Source organism: Xyrauchen texanus, chromosome 47 (genome assembly GCF_025860055.1).
Source record: "Xyrauchen texanus isolate HMW12.3.18 chromosome 47, RBS_HiC_50CHRs, whole genome shotgun sequence".
In the NCBI taxonomy this organism is placed as follows: domain Eukaryota; kingdom Metazoa; phylum Chordata; class Actinopteri; order Cypriniformes; family Catostomidae; genus Xyrauchen; species Xyrauchen texanus.
Window position 1 is genome coordinate 16,082,143 of NC_068322.1, and position 25,262 is coordinate 16,107,404.

At 41.8% G+C, this 25,262-nt stretch overlaps 1 protein-coding gene across 1 annotated transcript in view; it reads right to left on the reverse strand.

Moving 5' to 3' along the window:
• The window catches only part of LOC127639000 (voltage-dependent calcium channel subunit alpha-2/delta-1-like), a 117,205-nt gene that overhangs the window by 84,790 nt on the left and 7,153 nt on the right, over positions 1–25,262 (reverse strand). Inside the window, exons 2-3 of the mRNA XM_052120797.1 lie at positions 8,180–8,261; positions 7,179–7,295 (exon numbers count right to left, since the gene is read on the reverse strand). Coding sequence (XP_051976757.1) covers positions 7,179–7,295; positions 8,180–8,261 — 199 coding nt within the window. The remainder of the gene's footprint in view (positions 1–7,178; positions 7,296–8,179; positions 8,262–25,262) is intronic.

The following is a 25,262-nucleotide window of genomic DNA, read 5'->3' on the forward strand; positions in this document are numbered from 1 at the left end:
TTCCCGAAGTGGTTGTGCTTACCTGTGGCCTGTCCGGCATCGAGTGATCTTCACCGTGTCTGCACTTGAACTGCCAAATTACTCACCCTCACTCTTGCCACCTAAAATAAAGCTGTGTTTGGATTCACTTACCTCTGCCTCCGTGTGTATATCCTGACAGAAGGCTTGGCCGACACCGTCATGGATCCTACACAGCCCAAAGAGGGCACTTCCACAAACCCCGCTTCTTCTCTGGTGTATGTCGCCAACTCCATCTCCCGACCAGCGCCCTTCTCAGGTCGGGCGGAGGATTGCAACGGTTTCTTGCTGCAGTACTCGCTCGCCCTTGAGCAACAACCTCAATTGTATCCTACAGAAAGATCAAAGATCTCCTTCATTATCCAGCAATTATCCAGGTCAGCATTAAGGTGGGCTGAGACTTTATGGTTGCAAGGGACTTCGTTAACCTCTTCACTGCAGAGTTTCATCACTCACTTCAAGGAAGTGTTTGGGCGCCCGGCAGAAGATTAGTCTCTCAGCGAGCAGCTGTTACGGTTACGTCAAGGTAAAAGATCCGTCTCTGAGTATTCTCTGGAATTCCGAACTCTAGCATCAGCAAGTGGGTGGGACGAAAAGGCTCTCCTTGCTGTTTTTCGAAGAGGACTGAACCCCACGCTGCGTCTCCAGCTTGCCATTTACAACGACTCTCTAGGACTTGAAAAGTTTATGCAGCAGACTCTCCGAGTGCATCAAAGATCTCAAAACTGCTATCTCGAAATCCAACCACCAGCCCCCGTACTTCATCAAGCTTCACCTGAATTCTACTCAGAACCGAGGTTGGAAAAGATGCAAGTGGAAACCCAACGACTGTCTCAAGCTGAACGCAATCGCCGCCGAGAATTAAGATTATGCCCATACTGTGGGACTGAGGGTCATTTCCTCCATGCATGCCCATCACGCCCCCCTCATCGACTCGTAAGTTCAGTTCTTCACCACCCTGTAGTCTCAACACCGTTAACCATATCAGTAACTCTGAAATCTCCAAATTTTCACGCTTCAGTCATGGCCATCGTGGACTCCGGGTCGGCCGGCGATTTCATATCAGGAAGTCTCTGCAAAAAACTCAAACTCCAGAGATCCAACACAGCCAAACCATACTCCATCCATGCCGTGACTGGTGAAATCATCAACAAAGGGTACGTAACATCTCGCATCAACCCCATTACTTTATGTGTTGAGAACACTCATCAAGAGTCATTTGAACCGCTCATTCTTGAAAATAGCCTAACTGACATAATCCTTGGGCGCCCATGGCTCATCCGTCATCAACCTACCATTAATTGGAAATCTGGCAAGATTCTGAATTGGGGTTGCGACTGCCTACCGACTAACCCTGCATCCCCCGTATCCCCATCCATCGAAGCACCTAAGTCAATTTCAGTGACTTCAACTTCCGTCGAAAGCCCGACAGAATACCTATCTGTGATTATTCCTCCAGTGTACTCCTCTTTTGCTGATGTGTTCAATCCGGTGGCAGCTTCCAGGTTGCCGCCACACCGACGATGGGACTGCGCTATTGACTTGACTCCAGGAGAACCCATTCCCAGGGGTCGAGTATACGCCTTGTCCATTCCTGAACAAACAGCTATGCAGAAATACATCGAGGAAGCTCTACACCAGGGGTATATCAGACCATCCACCTCACCTGCTGCCGCCAGTTTCTTCTTTGTCCCCAAGAAAGATGGAGGGTTAAGGCCATGCATAGATTACAGAAAACTCAATAAGATCACCGTCAAATTCAGTTACCCACTCCCTCTTGTCCCATCTGCCCTCGAACAACCTCGAGAGGCAAAGATCTTCACCAAACTTCGACCTAAGAAGTGCATACAACCTGATTAGGATACGAGAGGGGGATGAGTGGAAGACAGCATTCATTACCCCCGCAGGACACTATGAATACTTGGTGATGCCGTATGGCCTGGTAAACGCCCCTTCTGTGTTTCAAAGTTTTATGGACAAAGTTCTCCGAGATTTCCTGAACCACTTTGTGTTGGTCTATATCGACGACATCCTAATCTACTCGAAAAATCCAGTTGAACACCAACGTCATGTCTCCCTAGTGCTCCAAAGGCTCCGAGATTTCTCCCTGTTCTTGAAGGCAGAGAAGTGCCTGTTCCATCAGTCCACTGTCGAATTCCTGGGTTATCACCTTAGTGAGCGAGGAGTTGAGATGGATGACCACAAGACCAGGGTCATCACCTCCTGGCCCACACACGCAGACGGTAAAGGAACTGCAAAGATTCCTGGGGTTCTCAAATTTCTACCGCCGGTTCATTAATAATTATAGCATGTTAACAGCTCCACTAACCTCCCTCCTAAAGGGAAAACCAAAGACCCTTTCTTGGAACCCTGATGCCGAACACGCCTTTCAGTCTCTCAAGATTGCCTTCACCAGTGCGCCCCTGCTCCGTCACCCAGATCCTGATAGGGTCTTCCTCGTCGAGGTAGATGCCTCTGATACCGGGGTAGGAGCTATCCTCTCACAGTGCTCAGAACACGCTTCCAAACCCATGCCCTGCGCATTTTTCTCACGCAAACTATCCACTGCGGAGAGCAATTATGACATCGGCAACCGAGAACTCCTGGCCATTAAACTCGCCCTGGAAGAGTGGAGACACTGGTTGGAGGGGGCCAAGCACCCGTTCATCGTCCTTACTGACCACAAGAATTTTCAGTATTTGAAGGAAGCCAAGAGACTCAACCCCCGTCAAGCCAGATGGGCCCTGTTCTTTACTCGGTTTCACTTCCACATATCCTATCGTCCAGGCTCAAAAAACATTCGAGCGGACGCCTTGTCGTGTCTCCATGCCCCCGAAGCACCCCAGGAAGAGCCCGAAGCCATCCTGCCTGAAGAGTTATTTGTTCAACCCATCCAGTGGGATCTCGACGAACAACTCCGTGAAATGTCACTACGCGTCCCTAGTCCCCCGGAATGTCCCGCTGGTAAGATCTATGTGCCAGAAGATTTCCGCAAGTCTCTCATCTCCTCTGCCCATTCGTCTGTTGGGACAGGTCACCCAGGTATCAGTAAGACTCACTCGACTCTCCAGCACAAATACTGGTGGCCAAATATGCGAGGGGACATTACAACGTTTATTCAGGGATGCGCTCTCTGCGCCATGACTAAGGTTCCTCGTCATCTACCCACTGGAAAATTGCTACCACTGCCCATCCCACACCGGCCCTGGTCCCATATTGGGGTAGATTACGTCACAGACCTTCCCGCCTCTGATGGCTATACCTGCATCCTTGTGGCCATAGAGCGATTCTCAAAAGCCTGCAAGTTAATCCCCCTAAAGAAACTGCCCACAGCCTTTAACACCACAGAGTTACTCCTAGAGCATGTCTTTCGCAACTTCGGTATTCTAGAAGATATCGTGTCCGACAGGGGGCCCCAGTTCATCTCCAGGGTGTGGCGAGCGTTCTTTACCCTGTTGAACGTGACGGTAAGCCTAACATCAGGCTATCACCCACAGTCTAATGGCCAAACCGAACGCAAGATCCAGGATGTCAGCCGTTTCCTCCGTACACTCTGCCATTCCAACCAGCACACTTGGAACCGATATTTGATCTGGGCGGAGTATGCCCAAAACTCTCTCCGGGAGGCATCTACAAACTTAACCCCTTTCCAGTGTGTTCTGGGTTACCAGCCACCACTATTCCCCTGGTCTGGTGAGCCCTCCGAGGTACCCGCGGTCAACACATGGTTCCAAGACAGTGAGAGAGTATGGAATCAGGCACACCATCATCTCCAGCAAGCTATTAATCGGCAGCAACACTTTGCCAATCCCCGTCGCCGTCAGGCTTCCAATTACCAACCCGGGCAACTAGTATGGCTTTCCACACGGGATATCCGTCTGAAACAACCCTGCCGTAAGTTAAGCCCTAAATACATTGGTCCATTTCCCATTGAAAGACAAGTCAACCCAGTCACCTACCAACTTCGCCTACCTGCTCAGTACCGCATCCACCCCACTTTTCACATCTCCCTCCTGAAACCCCATCACTCACCTGTACTTGCTCCCTCTGCAGACCCTGTCCCTGAGGATATTTCCCCAATACCGCCCATTGAAACCGAGCCCATCTACACAGTGAAGGAGATATTGGACTCCCGACGTCGAGGTGGCCGACTCGAATACCTGGTGGATTGGGAAGATTACGGACAGGAAGAGAGATGCTGGGTACCCCGTAATGATATCCTCGACCCCAATCTACTCACTGAGTTTCATGCTCAGCACCCTGGGAGACCGGCACCACGACCTCGAGGTAGGCCCCCACGACATCGGGGTCCAAGGTCCGCTGGCGCGGACTCTGGAGGGGGGGTACTGTGAGAGATCAACCAGGTTTGATTCCACCCCCCACTCAACGATCACTCTCACCGGATTACTAATCACACACACCTGTTCACAATTAACAAACTCACCAACTTGCACTATAAAGCACTCACCGAAACCCCAGTTCAACGTCAAGCCTCCAACAGGAACAAACCCTCACCGTGATCTTCTGAACCATTGAAACTTCCCGATTGCAGACAAGTAACATTAAAACTTACCTGAATGCTTCTAACTTCTATGTCCACATTCTGTTGTCTCCAGGACTCCTGTTACATTTTCTATCGCCAGTGCCCGTGTATCCCTCTGATCTGCCAGTGAGTCTTCTGATCCCGTTTCCAAGTATCTGCTTCTTAAAAGAGAGGATTTGCATCACTGTCCGGTGATTACTTGATTCCCACATTCCCGAAGTGGTTGTGCTTACCTGCGGCCTGTCCGGCATCGAGTGATCTTCACCGTGTCTGCACTTGAACTGCCAAATTACTCACCCTCACTCTTGCCACCTAAAATAAAGCTGTGTTTGGATTCACTTACCTCTGCCTCCGTGTGTATATCCTGACAATTCTAAAGCTGCTTTTTGTATTGTCTTATCAATGATGAACTCTTCTGCTACAAGAATGTAATGCATTTTAATTATCTGAAATTTTATATATATATATATATATATATATATATATATATATATATATATATAATTTTTAAATATTTAAAGATAACTATGTATAATTATATAATGATATAAATATGTATAATCATTATACATTGAATTATTGTTATATGAGGGGCTTTCTCAGCAAATATTTGTATATGCGATTAATCAAGATTAATTATTCGGGACACCATGTGATTAATTCGATTAAAAATTGTAATCGATTAACAGCCCTAATATATATATATATATATATATATATATATATATATATATATATATATATATATATATACTGTATATTTCTTCTAAATTGTGTCTTGTGTGTTTGTGTGCATGTGGAGGGCAGAAGGAAAACGCTGGACAAAAGCTATTTTAAACTGGTTGACATGAGGACAGTGACCAGCACGGGCATTGTGACTGAAGGTAAAGACAGCCAGCCAAAAATACACTTACACAAATGGCCAGAGAAGCAAAGAGCCAAGCTGTCCACATGCACAATAGGCAGCCATTACAGACCCAATGACCCAAGAGCAGTTGTTTCCATCAGCTCTCCATCACACCGTCATATGAAGCACGTTTGGCCTGTGATGCCTCCACCTCCATTAAAATAATAGCATTTAATTCAGACCAATTACATATGACAGGGACGAGCCAGCAGATGAAACAGGAGAATAAGGGACAGAGAAAGAGAGGGAGAGAGTGAAAGGTCAATACTTTCATTTAGTCATCAGGCAGAGCTGTTAGTGATGTGTTTAATGTTACTAATAAAAGCAGGTCCAAGCAGGCTGGCATATACATTACCTTCACTTCAGGGGTGGGAGTTAAACATTTATAATGTTGACTGACCCTGTTTATTTCTGTACTGCTGTATTTTTACTGCCAAGAAACATGGGCCTTTGAACATCTTCATAAGTAAAAACCAAATCGAATCATTTCTATTTGTGCATTAGTAGACTCTTTTAAATACAGTTATGTGGACATATAGTTTATCGAGTAAGAAAATTAAAAGGACAGGGTATATCGACAAATTAATTCACTTCCAAGGCTGAAGCAGTCACGCCAACATTCCAGGCCAGGTTTTATAAGAACTAGTTCAGTCCAGATTGATCCAGGCTACATATTTCTGCGAACAACGAAACATATGGACCAGGCAGAAGAAAACAATGCCACCCGGAATGCATCTCAACAGGCGGCAGTGATATTAAAAGCGATGCTTTCTATTGTTTTGTATGATTTCAAACCAAACTGCTTCAAGGCAAAAACCTCCATTCATATGAAATGTGGCCACATCTTGAACACTTTTTTGGATAAATGTACAAGAGGATAACCTGTGACATGTAAACTTCCAGTCAAATGTGTGACACTTTGTTTTTCATAATCTTAAAAACCAGCCAAAAAGTGCCTAGCATACATGGTAACTCTATCAATACTGTTTTGAGCCATCTAATAAAGAGGTGGGCCCTCATAAAGTTGGTTGAGAGAATTAGAGAGGGTACAGAGCTGTAATCTAGACAAAGAGCGACTACATTGAAGAAGCTAAAATATTAGATAGCGTTGAATTGGTTTGTTATCTTTGGTCATTACATAATTCCCATGCTTCCATTTGTGTTGTATCATAGATTTAATGACTTCACTATTATTCTAAAATCTGGGAAATAGTTATAGCAAAGTATCAGTAGGTATGTTCAAACATATGGTAGTTAGCTTAATGGGATAGTTCACCCTTTAACTATTTTACCATTCACTCATCCTCATGCCATCCCTGATGTGTATGAATTTATTTTTTCTGCAGAACAAATAAAGAAGAATATCTCATCTCTTTCAGTGCATATAATGAAAGTGAATGGGTGCCAAAATGTTGATGCTTTGATGAAGAATGTGAAAGTGATCTGTTTCGAACCCCCACTTATCCTATCACTTCTGAAGATATTGATGTAACTACTGGAGTCTCATGGATTACTTTTATGCTGACTTATTATGCTGATTTGTAGCATCCATTCACTTTGTATGGACCAAAAGAGCTGAGAAATTCTTCTAAAAATTTCAGTTCAGCAGATGAAAGAAAGTCATACATATTTGGGATGGCATACCATCCCAAGGGGGTGAACTATTCCTTTAAGTCCATGTAACATTATAAATCAATGATCAGTACTTACTTTCAGAGCTTTGGAGCGATTGGCAAGGAGATTCTCAATTTCATGCGCAGCATTTGCCACCAGCTGTTGAGCATTGTTGTGTTTCACAGTGTAGTGTCTCTGAAGTTTCAAGAAAATCTGAGATAGAGAGAGGGTTAAGTGTCTAAAACCACAGGAATAGTTTACTAGATTAATTTTGTCATCTTCATTTAACAGTAGAAGGGAAGAAAAGATTGTGTTTATTTCAAAGCCAGACAACATTCATAAAAAATTACACGTAAATAGAAATAGTCATAAAAATGTAATTGTGACACTATACAAATAAACAGACCTTTTCAGTAAAGCAAGAAAAAATACTAGGTAATTATCTTGACTTGATTATGTAAATTGAGGAAGGTTGGTAAGAGTGTATTTACTTATAGCATATGTATCAGGTAATCATTCCTGTAAGATTACAGCCTGTACCATTACAGATCCCCACCAAGTTTAAAAGCTGGAAAAAGGCATTGGAATTCCTGCATTCTCTTATTGTAAACGCATCTGAACACAATGTCTTTGGCCTAGATTCAGAATGCAAATCTCACATTTTCCAGGTTCATGAAGCTCATGATATACGGTTCAAAGTTTGTTGAGACTACAGTTGGTCACAAAGGTGCTGACTCAGGTCTGCTGTTTTTAAAGTTTTTCAGGTGTCTCTGTTGATGAGCTTGCAACCACTGTATCTCTTTTCCAGCACTGTTTGTCCATGTTTTGCATTAGAGCACTGTTTGGTCTCCAACATGGGTGTGATTAATTGCCTCATGCTGCTTTGAAACATTATATACCAATGGATAGCAAATGCTATTATTCTGACCTCTTCTATATCTGAGGAATACTGCTAATAGCAATCAAGCTAATGTGACTCACTTTTGCTGCTGCATTTGTAACAGTGATGGCAGTGTGTAAAATATTCATAGGTGAATAAAATATACTTAGTGTGCTGAAAGACAGTCAACTGATCAGAGGTAGTCCTGTGATCTTACATCTTTGAGACTCTGTATTCCACTCTCAGCATCAATCAAATTCACCAGCTCCTCCTGCATCTGCTCCGCCCAATTACGTGTCCTGTAAACAGAGAACCAATCAGATTTAGTTTTATTTGGGATGATTATAATAGTTTTGTTTCAGATTGGTTTTGAGTGCTTGAAATAATACGTAATACCAACAATATATAGGAAATGTGTATGTGTTTCTACCATAATCATATATATTTTTATAATTGGATTGTGTTCTTTTATACAAAATATCTGGGATGATCAACACTTGCAAACCTTTGGTTTCTAGGCTCTAAAATGTGAGATTTTCCAGGTAATGTATGTTTATAGTCTCAAAGTGCAACTAAAATCTATTGTTGACCATTAAGCAAACAAACTTAGAGAAAGTAACTACTAAAAACCCCACTCTGAAAAGTCCTGTTTAAATACATTTTCATTGCAACATCACTCTTGGTAATGATAGTGGAATGCACACAAACTTACTGGTAATTGGGCAAAATTGTTCATAAACTTCCACTCTGCCATAGAAATGTCCATCTATGTGTGTGTTTGTGTGAGTGTAAATATAGTATCTCTGATGTTCTTGCAAGATTTCACACACTCAGTGCAGTGTGAATTGTAGCAGGAATAGGTAATTATCTGGTTAGCACATTCAGGGACAGTCAGTCAAACCATGGACAAACCTGGCAATAAAGTGATGTTATTTATATACGGACTCTGATCATAAATGGAAAATTGATCTGCCTAAAAGATTTGCTCTGTTTTCTGCCTTACTGACTTGTGTTGTTTCTAAAACAAGATAAATCAAATTGATCTTGTTTTAAGGCTTTTTAGATATTTATATAGGAAAACGATGCTAAAATTATTATCAAGAAAAATATGATCGTGCCTGGTAACATGTGCATGTAAAATGGCTAGAAATAGCATTTTATCTTGTGTAAAGCTGATAATTTACACAAGGTTTATTTCTATTTCTTCTGCTCTAAACTTACTTCAAACTTACTTCTCTGTCTGCTCATATGAATGTAACACATCATAAGAAAGTGTTTCACCGCTGTTCAAATGCACTTTGGATCACATCATTTATATGTATAAATGTTTTCCATCTGAAAAGACTAAATATTAAATGAAACAAATGAAAATAAAATGCAAAGTAATCTCTTCAGTAATCAAAATACTTTTCGAATGTAACTGTATTCTAAATACCAATGATTTAAATTGTAAACAGTTAGTTGCCATTTGTATTTAAAATACATAATCCTGTTACATGTATTCCATTACACCCCAACCCTGTGTAGAGGAATGACAGGAGTATGACAGGTTCGGTTTGAAACTTGAGTATGGACGCCACAACTTCTGCCCAATTATAGACGACCATCTCTTCTTGTACATCTGTTAGGTTTTTGAAATTATTTCCCAGCTTTACATGAACAAAGATTTATGAAGGTAGTTTCATATAAGGCCCATCTCTTGTACATTATATCAGTCATAACATAATTTTGGACCATGCCGAGCATCTCAGATTAGCCCTCTGCTGACTAAACACCTGCTGTTTAAAATACCCAACATCAATCTAAAACTGGAGAGCAGACAGCACCCATGATGCATCCATTCAAGGGCACTATAGCCTTATATGAGCCCTTTAAAGTAGGGCAAGAGAGTGCAACATGGGGAGAGAGAAATGTTAAGGGTGGGATATGGGCATCGTGTAAATTAATCCGTACCGAGGTCCTTCCCCTGTCACCGCTGCTATGAATCAGTGTGACTCAAAATCACAACAGTGGCACATGTAGAATGCATGTGAGATCACCCACAGCATAAAACACACACGACATATGCACAAAACTGAGTTTGCCCGAGTGGTTCTGGTGGAAGCATTTTCTTATTTAAAATACAGTGTAATCTGAGAAGAGAGACCACGTGTGGAGTGGTGGTATATTTAGCCATGCAAACCAACTGCTAGAGGCCTCAGCTTCAAGCAAGACTGGTATAAGCATATTTTTTTGCCATATGAAGATTTCAGACATTAGCACTGTCACATACATTTTGTAAATAAACATTATTGAAAAATGATTGTGCGATTACACAGCTACTAACCAAAATAAATACATGGGCATGAAATATTGATTTGCATTGAAATTATGTAATTTGAGAAGAAATCAGTTGGAATCAACCTCTGGTTTGCTTTGGAGTTCTGTTGGTGTTTATTTTGTAATAATTACCATCTGACTGCTCATTATTCAGCCTATTAAAAGACTACTTGCCAAATAAATAAATGAATGGAAATGAAACATTGATTTGCTCTGATATTGTGTAATTATCTGAGAAGCAATAAATCGCTGAACAGCTGAAATCAAGCTCTGGTTTCCTTCGGAGTTCTGTTGGTGTTTACTATGTAAAAATTACCGTCTGACTCTTTTGATTATTCAGCCTATTTACAAGACTACTTTCCAAATAAATAAAAAAAATGGACATGAAACATTGAGCTGAGTTTATATAATTTTAATAGCTTACTTGCAGAGAATGCACAGTGATTCGAGAATCAGTATAGATGGCTTGCAGAATCCAGATGAGCGGTCTGATACGTCTTAATCCCCGAATGTGCGGTTGTTACAGAGCAATATAACTGCTGGATGGCACCACTGATCAATCAGAATCGAGTATCTAGAGAGCCATGTAATAAATGATGAAACTGTATAATCCTAAAAATAAATATATTTATGAATAAATGCCCTATAATATTGAATAATGGCTACGCACTTGGATCTCTGGTCTTATCCTTCTGACAGTCTAACAATCTAGCCAGAATGGATCCAGCAGAGGACGTTAATCTTCGGTCTGTGCTCGCTCAGCAGGGAGTTTTGTTTGGTTGCAAGCAGGACCAGATCTTCGCCTCCAACCGTGCCATTGAGATAATAGCGTTCCAGATTGCAGACCTAACGTCACTGGTCCAATAACTTCGCCTGCCTCCCTATCCTGGCCCCAGCGGTTCCCCCCAGCATCGGACACTGTCTCAACACTCCTGCTCCATTCTCAGGTGAGGCGAAATCAGCCACACATTCCTTTCTCGGTCCTCACTGTTTTTGTCACTGCAGTTCTCCACATTCCCCTCAGAGACAGCTAAGGTGGCTTTTGTCATAACAGTCATAACTGTCAAAGAGGGCCGGTGAGTGGGGAACCGCTGTGACAATGGCCGCTCCTGCTGCTCCTCGTTCCAGGAATTCTCGGCAAAGCTCCATCAAGTTTTCGATTCTTTGGCCCATGGCCGTGAAGTGGCAAGGATTCTGGCCAGTTTGGTCCAGGGTAACTGGTCAGTCGTGGACTATGCCATTAGTTCCACAACCTCGCTTCATCCTGTGAATGGAATGATCGTGTGCAGTGGGATCAGTTCCTGCATGGGTTATCCTATACATCCAGGATGAAATCTACACCTTGGACATGCTCACCCATTTTGATGACCTGGTGGATATGGCCATTAAAGTTGACCAGCGACTCACGCTTTGACGCAGCCAACATTGTTCTCCACATCCCAGGCCGGCTGACCGTCAGCACCACCCCATTACTGCTGCCGGGTCAAGGGAACTGCTGTCCGAGGTGGAACCCATACAGATTGGGAGGACATGGCTGTCACCAGAAGAGAAGTAGCAGCACATCACCAAGGGACTCTGTCTCTACAGTGCTGGCTCCGGTTATGTCTGTGCAAACTACCCAGCAAAAGCCAACACTCGTCGGTAGGAAGGGGGTTACTGGCGAGAGCAAATCCACTGAGCAAAACCCCCATACTACAGACTCTTCTCCTGGCCCGGCTACTGTACAGACTGACCAGCCATTCTGTCTCTGTCTTGGTGGACTCCCAAGAAGAGAGGAACATCCTGGATGTTGCCACGGCTTCCAGATGGCAGATTCCGGTGGTCATGAGTCCATCTTAGCATACTCCATCAGCGGAAAGCCCCTGGCCTTCGTCATCAATTCCACCAAACAGCTCACACTTTTCTCCGGTATCCATTCAGAACAGCTGTGCTTCCTCATGGTCCAGTCTCCATCTGCACCGGTGGTGCTAGGCCATCCATGGTTGTGTGCCTTTTTCTTGTACCGCCTCACCCCAACAGAATGGAATTATGAAATTGGTAATATAGAATTGTTGGCTGTCAGATTGGCCTTGGGGGAATGGCACCACTGGTTAGAGGGTTTGTGAGTACCTTTCTTGGTCTGGACTGACCATAAAAATTGGGAATATATTCGCGAAGCAAAGCTTCTAAATTTCAGACAGGCTAGTTGGGCAGTATTTGTTACATGCTTTGACATCTTGTCATATCGTCCAGGCTCTAAAATTATTAAACCCGATGCCCTGTATCGATGTTTTGAAATCGAGACCTCCACCGCCCCTCCACACACCATCTTACCTGCCTCTCGGGTGGTGGGCATGGTGTACTGGGACGTGGAGGCTAAAGTCCACTCCGCTGAGTGCACAACCGGTCTGTTATTTGCGCCACGTTTGGTCCGGACACACGTCCTCCAGTGGGGCCACTCACCATAGGGTTATGGATCCAATGTTGCCTGCCATCTTGGAGCTGCTTGTACCCAGACATTCATTGGACAGCAATTCTAGTGCCCTTCGCTAGCGCAGGACATTCGCCAGTTTGTGTCCGCTTGCCCTGTTTGTACATATAGCAAAAATGTCAGCCTCTGACCAGGCTCCTCCAACCACTGTCAGTCCCTTTGAGACCCTGATCCAACATAGCTTTGGATTTTGTCACCAGTTTCCCCCATCCCATAGCAACAAGGTCGACATCAACCGGTTCTCAAAGGCGGCTCATTTCATTACCCTGCCCAAATTACCTTCAGTGAGGGAGACAGTGGTTGAAGTCTTTAAACACATCTTCAGCATTCATGACCTCCCAGTCAATGTGGTCTCTGACAGGGGACCCCAATTCGTGTCATGGTTTTGGGCAGAATTCTTCCAGCAGCTGGGGGCTACCGTGAGTCTGTCTTCTGCGTTCCATCCCCAGAAGAATGGGCAGGTGGAGCGAGCAAATCAAGAGCTTTAAAAGACCCTGTGTTGCATCGCCTCCCGTAATCCGTCTTCTTGGAGCTCTCATTTAGTCTGGGTCTACTATGCCCACAATTCCTTGCCGTCGTCATCTACGGTGCTATCACCCTTCCAGTGTTGCCTAGGTTACCAACCCCCTCTGTTCCCTGCCTAAGAACTCAACGCCCAGGTCCCATCCATGCACATGTTTATTCAATGGTGCCGTCGCACCTGGTGGATAGCCAGAGAAGCCCTCCTCCAGACTGGCACATGCGTTAAGTCGGCGGACAGTCACTGGTCTAAGCTCCCAGCTAACGTCTGTGGGCAGAAGGCCTGGTTGTCTTCTAAGGACATCCCACTCTGACTCCCCTCTCATAAGCTGGGGCCCAAATTCATCAGATCTGTTCCCATCATGAAGGTCCTTAGCGGTCCATCTCAAATTACCCCCCTTTCTGAGACTCGTCAACACAGTGTTTCATGTCTCCAGATTTAAACAGTCATTCTGTCTAATTTACATTCCTCCACACATGTCCCAAGTCCGCCTCCCCTAGTGAAGGGCACTCCGCCTTATTCCGTCAAGCGGTTGCTCGATGTCAGAAGCAGGGGCAGAGGGATTCAATACCGGTGGTCTGGGTGGGTTATTGACTTGAGGAGAGATGCTGAGACATTCTGGAACTCAGCGTCCCTGAGGGAGGGGGGTACTATCACGGTCTCGATGAGTCCGCCAGTTTGTTCCATTAGTGTTTATGTTCTCTTCATGTGTTTCAGGTGCCGCTGGCTGGCAAAATAAGCATTTCCATGGGAATCCTGATCGTTTTCATGGGAACGCTGATCATGCAAACTTTCAACAGATGAGCGGCACCTAATCGTGATTTGTTTTCTGCCTATATTTACCCCACTCTGTTTCGTTTTCATTGCTAGATTGTTGTTGTGTGTTTAGTTACTCACCACTTGCTCTGCCCTAGTCGGTCCTGTTGCATGTTTTCTATATTGGTTGCCAGTCTTTGCCATAGTGCCTGGATTGTGGTTACCATCCTGTCAGTCGCATCACTTGCTTTGACACTTCAACTAAGTATTCCTCATCGGTTACCTGTCTACACTGATCTGCTCTTCACACTACCACAATGCACACAAACCAACGAACATACTATCCTCCAGAGGATTCCTCGTGGATCTGCTCTTCACAATACCACGACACACACAAACCTATGAACACAATCTCCACCCTTCAGTCAATGCCGGGTGTGATGAGGAGGAGGGCGTGGCTGGGCTGTGATGGAGCATGGCAGGTGCAGAATCAGCTGATCAGTGGAAGAGCAGCCGTGTTCCATGTGTGTCTGTTTATGTTTGTTTAAGTTAATTTATGCATTAAAAGTTTATGTTGATTGTTCAGCCGGTTCCCGCCTCCTCCATGCCCAACCTTTACCTGTTACACCGGGTTCCCCCTTACACTTCGCCAGCTGTGTTTTATATTCAATAAATTCTGTTACTTTGAATCCGCACTTGGATCTCTGGTCTCATCCTTCTAACAACGTAAGCGCGTCGGCGAGTTCAAGTGAGAATTTGGAAGCTGTGCTTATTTACAACAGAAGAATGAACGACACGCGAAGGTTCGGCAATTTCAAACAGCATCAGAGCCCTGGATGGAAGCGACTTGTTTCTTACATAAACCTATTGATTTGCTTCAGGAGACAAGTTGCATGGATTACTTTTATGCTGCCTAAATGTAACGTTTGGACCGTCAAAGTGCTGCCACCCGTTTATTTGAATTATAAGGACCTGAAAGAGCTCTATCTTCTTCTAAAAATATTTATTTGTGTTCTGCTGAAGAACGACAAACATGCACATCTGGGATGGCATCAGAGTAAGTGAATAATGAGAGAATTTTCATTTTTGGGTGAACTATTACTTTAAGTCCTTTTTCTTTCACTTCTTTTGTTTTTGGTGATTCACAGTCTTCATGCATTTCGCCCACTACTGGGCAGGGAGTAGAAAATATGACTAAAAATTACTTAAATATTGATCTGTTTCTCATCCACACCTATCATATCGTGTCTGAACACATGAATTTTACCACTGGAGTAACTTTTACTTTTTTGGATTACTTTTATGCTCCCGGATTTTGGAGCTTCAAAATGTTGGCACCCATTCACTTGGATTGTATGGACCTACAGAGCTAAAAATATTATTTAATAATCTTCATTTGTGTTCTGCAGAATAATTAAAGTCATACACATCTGGGATAGCGCAAGGGTGAGTAAATCATGAGAGAATTTTCATTCTTGGGTGAACTATCCCTTTAAGGCTTGGCATACAGATCAATGTCTATTTTGGCAATCAAATTCATAATGAAAAATCACATCTGCAGAGAAAGCATTCATTTATGCAGAAAAAAGTAAAGATTAAACAGATTGTGACCCAAATATGCTTTAAGCTAAACAAAGTCCTATCTTGGTCACTCTTGATTCCTTATGGTGATATGAATCAGTGTTGAATTGTTGAATCACTGTTGTGATTAAACTAATCATTGTCATGTACCATGAGTGGCAGAACGTTGCTCATTGAAAAACACACAAAGAAAGGAAATGACTTCCAACTCCTTTTAGTTTAGCCGATGAACATCCATTGAAACCATTTTTGTTCTGAGATGGTAAAAGTATTTTACACCCAAAAGTAGTATCATATGATCATAACTATTACCAAAATGACCAGAAAATAGATCACACAGGCATAGCACAGACATCATTGTAAAGTAGTGGGAAAAAAAAATGTATGTGAAGACGGAAACTTGGAGCAGTGCATGGAAAGCAGATTAAGATCCTCTTTGGTCACTCCCCCCTCCAAGTCCTCTGGAGGGAGAAGCTGGGGGCAGGGGCAAAGCTGCGCTCTGTAAAACATGGAAACGGCTCGACTCATTTAAGAATTGAGCTGAGAACAATTAATTTCCTTGCATAATTGTGAAATCACAGTCAGTACAAGATCCACTTGTAAATTATATTAGAAAACTTATCCATGAACTCTGCTCAGCAGGTTTAACTGGGCCAAGCAAAAAGTAGACAGTGGAGGAACTTTATGTACAGTAGTTTAGTGTAGAGAAAAGAGTTGTGTGATGATTGCCCTGCTGAAAAGAAACCATCTTAAACCAGCCTAAGATAGTTTGGTGATCTCATTTTGTTTAAGCTGGTATTGGCTGATTTACGCTGGTCTTCCAGTCTGACCAACAGAAAAGTGCAATAAAAAAACAGTCGACAGACCAGCCTGGAAGACCAGTTAAGACCAGCAAATACCTTAAGCTGTTTCAGAAGTTTTTGAAAGCAGGATGTTGACTGGTTTTCTCTCTGAGATAGCAAGGACCAAGAAAGAGAGCGAGAGATAGATGTATATTTAGAGAAGAAATTAGACCAGGATGTCCAGCTGTGGTTGGTTCACTGTAAATGGTCCAGGCCTGTAGTCTGTTACACAACATACTAATTCTGTTGAGACTGTACCCTATAAAACAAGCACCCACACTCTCGCTCTCTTGCTCGCGCTCTCTCTCTCTCTAAACTTCCCTCTGAGGACGTCAGGGCTGTTTCCACGTTTAGAGCCACACTAGAGCTACATATCCCCTGTATTTTTGAGAAGAGCAATAATTAGCAACTAGAATTCTTAATTTTCTGAAAACATGCATGGTGCAAAACTTGCCACCACAATGCTAGGGTATTTTCAGTGGCTATGTGGTTGCTTAAGCCAGCGCCACACTAGCAGACTCCAAACAACTGATTTGGCCAAAGGTGTCACACATGCAGGCTGTATGCTGTATCTTGCTCTCTTTAGTAAGAGGTACAGTATGACACAATAATAAGAGAGTGATTTAGGGTGTTTTCAGACATGTAGTTTGCTTGATTTGTTCCAAAACAGGGGGAAGAAATCGTTACAAGGTTGCATTTTCTTCATGGTTCTGGTTCGCTTTCAAAAGGTTATGTTTTAAAATTGACCAATAATGTAAAAATCAGTTCTCACAGTTACAGAGCTCTCTCTCCATTTCACAGCCGCAGGTAGTGCGGTTCATGGAGTCAATTTACCTTGTGAAAGTGCGTGATTGTTCAGTGAGTAAAAAAGTGCATTATAAACAGACTGTAGTGGCTCTGCTTTCTGATGTCATATTAGTGTAGGAAAAAAACGCAGGAGTAACCTTTGGTGAATCACTATGGATTACAACGAACGTTTGTGATGATATGCAGCTGAGTGTGATGAAAACTTTCAGATCATGTCTTATAAGTTCTTCAGTAAAGGAAGCTCATTGGTCACTTCATTAGAACTCAAGAGCCCACCTCAGAGACTAAAAAGTTTTGATGTGCTTTCCGTTGCTGGAACCATTAACTCAGCAGGAAGTCAAGACGGTCAAGTGATTTGCAACCTCCCACGGAGAGGCACTGAAGTGCCCTACAAGTCACAATTACGAGTTTTGAGCACATGAACGATCAAGCACAGTCATTCTTACGAATGGGAAACTTGGAATCCTAGATGATACCCAAGTTGCCGAGATGTAACATTGGAAGGAGTGTGTTGGAAGGGCGAAAGATGATGGAAACCAATGACTTTGCTAAAATATTTTAACTTCTATAATTTATTTCAATAAAATGTATTTGTTATATATGACAGTCAACTAATGACCCACCCTTCAGAGTTTGTTTTAAGCAAATTTATTAATAATTTGTTAGATACCATGCATTAATAAATCATATATGTTTTGAATAAATGTGCAGGTTTATCCTAGAGGTCAACTGATGGTGGATTTTGTCAATAACGATAATTAAGGTGTTAGAAAATGCTGATAATTTTTTAAATCGGCAGAAAGTTTTTGAAATGTATTTATAGAATTTCAAAAAATGTCTTGTTTTTTCCTTACTATGATGGGCACAGACAGAGAATCCTAAAATAATAAAATCCCAGATGCAGTATATTGTTCTAAAATCCCAAAAATGATAAGAAAAAATAAAGATTTCATGCATAATGCGGGACTTTTAAGTATAAACAAGTCTGAAACACACCAGGGACAATTATTTTGAAATGAAAAGAAAAAAAATCACCATACATTTTTGTAGATAATTAATTCCAAAAAGCAACTATTGGCACTGATTTATTGGTAAAACTAACATATCGGTCTACCTAGATAAAGAGCTTTTGCCATTGTTCATTGGGTATTTATTTAAGTTTGGTTTCTTCTGTATTTTGTTTCCCACTTGAATGAATCAACCTGGCAGGTGATTATGTTAATTAAGCTAACACCTGAAAATATTGCATATCACAGCATAATTTTTTGGCCCGTTCTGCATAACGCGGCGGCCCATTTCAGCTTATTGCGTCCAGCGCTTAGGGTTCTCCAGATGGCCAGTCCACCCCTGGTGTCAGAGACAACCAGATTCAATCAGAGGGAGCCTTACAGTGAGAACCAACAATACACAATGTCAACATCTTGTCATATAAGGCTTGACGCATTAACAACCATTGATGGGGCTCAGCAAAAAGTTCACACGGTATGCAGCCAGTAAGGGAGAGTGATACATCAAGCAGCCCTAAAATAGAGCGCATTCGTCAGGTTTTAAAGTGCTGAATCTTGACCTCTGGCTTAAATCCCCCCCCTACAAAAACACACATGCACAGACACAAATTGCCACCCACTAGTGATCGCTGTACCCTTTTCTTTATCTTAATGCAGTTCAGTGTGCTGTTCCCTCGTTAAGGACAACTGACAAACCACACTATGGAAAATGCCACATAATCTGCATAAAAAGTAACATTCATAGCACAATAACATACATTATTTATCAACATGTACAATTCAACCCCAAAACAAGATTGCATTATGGTACTATGAGAATAGATTAACTAAAGTTGTATTATATAGAGCTATGAAACACTGGGGTATGAAAAATAGTTTGAAGGGTTTTAACAGATGAATAGATGAAGTCCTCAATATGCAGAAATGTGAATATTTAGTGGTGCTCTCTATGGCAAGCATTAGTATTACTATTGCAAGTTAAATTTTGCACAGCAAAGTTTTTGTTAGTAACATGATAAATACCTCAAATCATGTGGCTTGTTGAGGAGAGGTGTGCCATTACTTTCTAAGAGATAATATTTTCACTTGGTGGGTTATAAAACATTTATATTGAAGGACGGACCCAAACCGCATCGGAACCAGGATGTCATTGAGACTTGGGCGTGAGCAACAAAAACAGCAACTATGCAAGCAACACCCCAACAGCCACCCAGAACAATCTAGTAACTGCAAAGCAATGCCTTGGCAACCCCCCACAATACCCTAAAATTGTGGTGGTGAGTTTTGTACAGGCAACTACCACTCACATTGTCTTAAAAAAAATTACATACCGGTGTAAAAACGGTGTATGTACTGTATATGATAGAACATTACAAATTCATACTATGCATATGAAATTCCATGAAAATTTCAACCACATCATGGAAAAATCAAAGATTTAACCAAAGAAACAAAACCCCCTTTTAAATTCTATATAATATAGGTATAATGGATAATTCCGTCCATACCGCTACAGGGCGCCGCTGGCTCACAGTTGAATGCAGACTTTATTTTAAAATAAAGCCTTTTAAGGTTTAGTAATCATGCAAGCCCATTTTGTGATTTTAGTCTTATTTCAATCAATCATGCAGCATTAATGGATATTATGCTGATGTATCAGAAGTCAAAGTCTGCTGGTTTCAATATGTTTTGGGTGATTTCCCTTGTAGCAAATAGGTAAGTGCAGCTTTCACAACTGTCCATCTATTGATGGCAGTTTTTCCACATTAACATGAGAACGAGAAAAATATAAAAAATATTAAATAGTTCTTACGAGTGCCAACTCTTCATATTGTGGCTAATATTATTTCTGGATTGTGCATTTAAATTCACAGAGATTTTACAAAGTGCGTTACTAATTAATTATAAAGACACCATTGTTTCTTTTTTTTTTCATATCGGTCTTTTCATGCTTATAACCAATATGCAGATGGTTTTAATTTGGTCAATAACTGGCTAATAAATATTGACAGCTGATACGTAATGCATCCCTACTTGTGACTTTTGTTTATGTATTGCCAGTTCTGTGAATTTTCTTATTATGTTACTGTTTCTACATGTACCTATGTCCAGACACACACAAAAATTCATATTTTCAATTATTTATGAAATACACATTTTACATAAATTTAAATATAAATATAAATATTTTCACAGTTTTTCCCCCAACACCTGTGAAAATGTGAAACTAAGGCAGTAGAATGAATTTGGTCTTAACTAGGCTTGACTATAAAGGCTTTAGAAAATTCAGTTCTTTGTGTCTTTCCATCTCCAACTCTCTGTCAGATCTCTTCTATCAAATGTCATTCAGGCCTCTAATCAGTCTTTCAAATAGGTAAGTATACAGCAGAGAGGAAAAGGGTGGGAATTAATGGTGTCTCTGGGGAAAACTGGTAACAGAACACCAGTAACCATCCTGAAACAGCAGACATAAACTAGCCTCCTCCCTCTGCAGTCTCTCACACTTCATCTGTTTAGCACGTTCTCAGCTCCATTTCTGCCACTCCCACTCTGCTGTCACTAAATTTCAAGTGTAAAATTTGTAAGTAGAGAAATATGGCAGATGACTACGCAGTACTGCATTGTTTGGTGAACTCAGGAAGAGAACAATTACATATTACAGAGTGGTATTATTACAGTGATGAGTTAAGTTTTGTATTATCATTTAGCTAAATCAATTGGGATTACATCTTGTTGCTTGATAAGGTTAGCTGAGATTGAATAAATTAGATTCAATCGCACTACGTGTTAATCAGGTAAACCATCCAAAAAATTATGACAGAGAATAATTTAGCATTATTAAATTTTTCTAGAATTGAATCAACATCACATATTAATATTTCATTCTAACTCCGTCCTTGTAGCAACTGAGTTTAAGGGAAATGCTTAAACTTTCTAACACTAGTCAAACAAAATAAGTCACAGGTGCACAGCATGAGTGCAGCTCTGACTTCCAAATACTGTATGTTGAAAGACTTTCAGTTCCATTAAATCTCTTTTTAACCATTCCACACTGTATGTGAACACCTCTGTGTGTTAGTGTGGGTTGTGTTTGCATGCCTTAGTAACTATGACACCCAAAATAAAAGAATGCTGTGAAATGTTCAGTAGGGTGCTGTGACCCACCTGCAACCAAAATTCTCTTTGCTATATTTAGCACAGTATCATCACCGCGATTTACACAGCTCTCATTCCTGCTGTGCTGTAGTGGGAGGGGCTAGGAGCCAGACAAAGTCACTGTGACATTGTGAATGACCAGGGATTTTTTCATAATACAGTCTGTTGTATTAATAGAAACTTTTAAAACTGAGCCAACCTGCATAGCCGTGCTCTTGTGCACTCATTTCATGCAGGCCTAGAAGTATATTTAAGTTCTCATGGCAATTAAAGGAACAGTTCATCTTAAAATGTACATTTCAACATACTCTCTGATTTTCATTTATGCTTTTTTAATGCTATCATTTGGGGAGAGAGAGTGTTTCGCCCCACTCCATTTTAATGGATAGCTACCACGAACTGTCACACACAGTATTAAAGAGCATCAAAACAACATTTATTGTTAAATTACAATTTATTGTGATAACATTTGTCAATTCAAAAGCTGAGACTAAAATAATGTTTCTCCAAAAGCTACTTCTGACTTGGGGTTGCGGGCAGTTCTTCCATCAACGTGCGCACCCCTGCGGCTTTTTTCATGTTTCGCGCCGTCTACGTGTTTATATCCATGTCTCCCGCTGAACGTGCTTAGATGTGCTATACAATATGGAACAGCCTTTCTGCCCCCCACCCTCAAGCCCAGGTCCATGACAAATGGTCCAATTGGCCCTCACTCAATATCTCAATATGGTGGTTCTTGCTCTCGGTGGGGCTCGTGGTGAGTTGTGCGTGGACGGCAAGGTGAATATCGTGAACCTCCACGTGCACTAAATCTTCATGTTAACACGCTTAGCAAGCCACATGATAAGATATCGCAGAGGCAACTGAGTTCCATCCTCAGCCAAACGGACTGAGGCGAGTAACTGGGATATCTCTGGGATATAAGACCTTTTTTCCCCTCCCCATAAACTTCAGTATATTTGGGTGGTGTGGGTTCAATGTTCCGCACGCTCCAATGACGGCATCATAGGATTATCACATCGAATACCGAATATCGCATTATCTAACTACTTATCACATTTTTACTCCCTATCGTGCAACCCTACAACATAGGCACTATTTTCAATCTAAAGATATATGATAGCTTATTATTCACTGATAATTTTCCCTTCTGCCATAGCTCTGTCACGAACCCCGCTCCTCTGCCCCATCCCCGCTTCGTCGCACACACACTCACTCCCTCGACCTCACTCCCTCGCTCCGCCCCCTCGAGCTTTGCACACTCTTTTTGCTCGCTCGAGCCCTCACGCCCACTTTGCTCCTACTCGCTCACATGCTCGTAGGTTATCTCCCTTCCTCGAGTTTCTCACGCGTTTCCAATCCCCCAGAACATTATGACCACCTGCACTCGCGTCATCTGCACTCCTGCACATTAGTTTCACCTGCACTCGTCTCATCACCTATCATTGTTTACACCTGCACTCGCCCCTATATATTTCACAACCCGTTCGTCTCACTCCTGTTGGTTATTGTTCTAGTTTACCCCGCATCTTCGCCCCCGCTAGTCTCGTCTAGTTTTGTACTCCTCTCGTTTACCCCTTAGCTTGCCAGCCCCCCTTGTTCCCCTGTCTTTTCCTCTCACTTGTCTTGTTTGTATATTGATTCCCCGGCTTCGACCTCACGCTCCCTTTGACTTCTCTCTCCCGGATTTGCCCCCTTGTTTATATCTTGATTCCCCGGCTCTCGACCCTACGCTATCCTCGACCATTCTCCATCTGGATTTTCCCCACTGTACCTTCGCCTGCTTTTTGCAAATAAAGCAGTTTTGATTCTCATTGTGACTGTCTCGTCTTGTGTGTGTGTGTGTGTGTGGGTCACAAGCTCAAACAACATTTTCATTGTATTAAAAAAAGCAGCTTGGACTATTCTTCCTAATATCTAATTTTGTGTTTCTAGGTAGAAAGAAAATAATATGGGGTCAGAAGAACATGTAAATGTGATAAAAATGGTGAAAAAAGAAAAAACACCTATAGCCTAGTTCCGGGGTAAAAAGGAACTTTAATATTTTGTCTGTGGCTTTTCTGTTCATCAAAAATCTCCTTCTATAGTCTCTTTCTTCCCCTCTGACTGAACTTCCCTCAGGTGCTGATATTGAAAAGTTTGATTAAAACTGATTTGTTTAAGTATTAAAATCGCAAAATCTGAGGCATAAAAGTGAAAGCATAAAAGGAATGTGTGTGTGTGTGTGTGTGTGTGTGTGTGTGTGTCCATCAAGAAACGAGTGTAAGGTTTCTTTACACATTAGTAATCTCCTCTTGCATTCCTGGCTGTCTCCACAAATATATCTCTCCTCCTTTCTGTCCCTCTTTTTCTCCTTCCTTCACTCATAGTCAGTACATCTGTCTGTCTCACCAGCACATGTCTGAGAAACAGACATCTAAGATACACATCATGATTGTTTTGTACAATGCACCAGAATGTCTCAAGTTCAATGTTAACATAAACACAGCTTGGCCCCAACTCTTAAAGCCCTAACTTCAATCCAAATCTAACACTAACTGCACCCTAAACTGTAACCATGGCAACACACAGAGTGACATATGATGTGTTTTTATCCAAATGTTTTGCATTTAAGTGCATTCATAAAAAGAAACTCTAAAGAAAATGTGAATCAGTGTGCGATTCCATTCACTATGGCATGCAAGTTATCTTGAGGGAGCCCGTCTTGTCATGAGTGAACAGCTGATTGACCTGCTTGCTTCAGGTAGAGTTTCATTTTCGGTATTGAAGCAAATAATTTTTTTTTTATTTAAATGTATTAAAATATGTTTTTGTTTAAGACATTGTAGAACAAGTGTAATATCATAATAAGGCTAAAATGTCTGCTATGCCAATATGCTGCCAGCCTCAGTATATCTGGGAGCGGCTGCATTTAAACTTGTTCTGGTGGATCGTTAGGACCCATTTTAACGACTATCTGTGGGTTAAAGACTTCTATATGTCAAGGGCTATGTTCGAAGAATTCTGACCTTTCATTGAGCCAGTCATTTCAAGCTTTCCAAAACATGCATTTCAAGCATTTCACACACCCAAAACACGAGCAAAACAGGGTCAAAACACATAGTTTTGTGAATAGTGACAGTTTCCATCATCTTAATGGATATTTTGACTACTGCAAAATTCAAGATTTATGCAAAATTCATGACAAACTGCTCTGATCCTCCATCTATTTTTAACTCTTTCCTCTCCAACCACTTCATCCCTCTTATTGATAAATTTACACAGACACATCTCCTGTACTCTGTGTGGATACTCTACAGTTTTTCCTGCTTCAGTGTTATAAATAGTGAAATTGGCCTTGTGTGGAAAATGTGCCAAAAATATCAATCTGTCCACTTCTGCAGGGAAGCCCAGGCTTACTGACTGAGAGCTGGTTAAACGTTAGAGCACTGAGTGAACTCTGGATGAATGGCTAAACGCTATCTGAACACTAGCGGAGTGTAGGCTGAGCTCTGTCTGAATACTGGCTGAGCACTGGCTGAATGCTAACTGAAATCTGTGTGAGCACTGGCTAAATTACGGCCGAGGTCGGTTTTAGGGTCACGGTTTCGGTACAGTTCGGTATTTGCAATGTTCAGAAAAAAATAAAACATTACTTCCAAATCTAAAGTAAAATACTCTATTTGGTAACAAACACTTCAACAGGTTTGCAATAAATACAAATCATGGTTTTACAGTAACCATAGTTTAACTAGTGTTTGTAGTAAAAACTTAGTTACCACAAAATCAACATGGTTACTGTCATGTTTACAATATATAGTATAATATATTTTATCATATTTCAATGTATTACCAGTGTACAG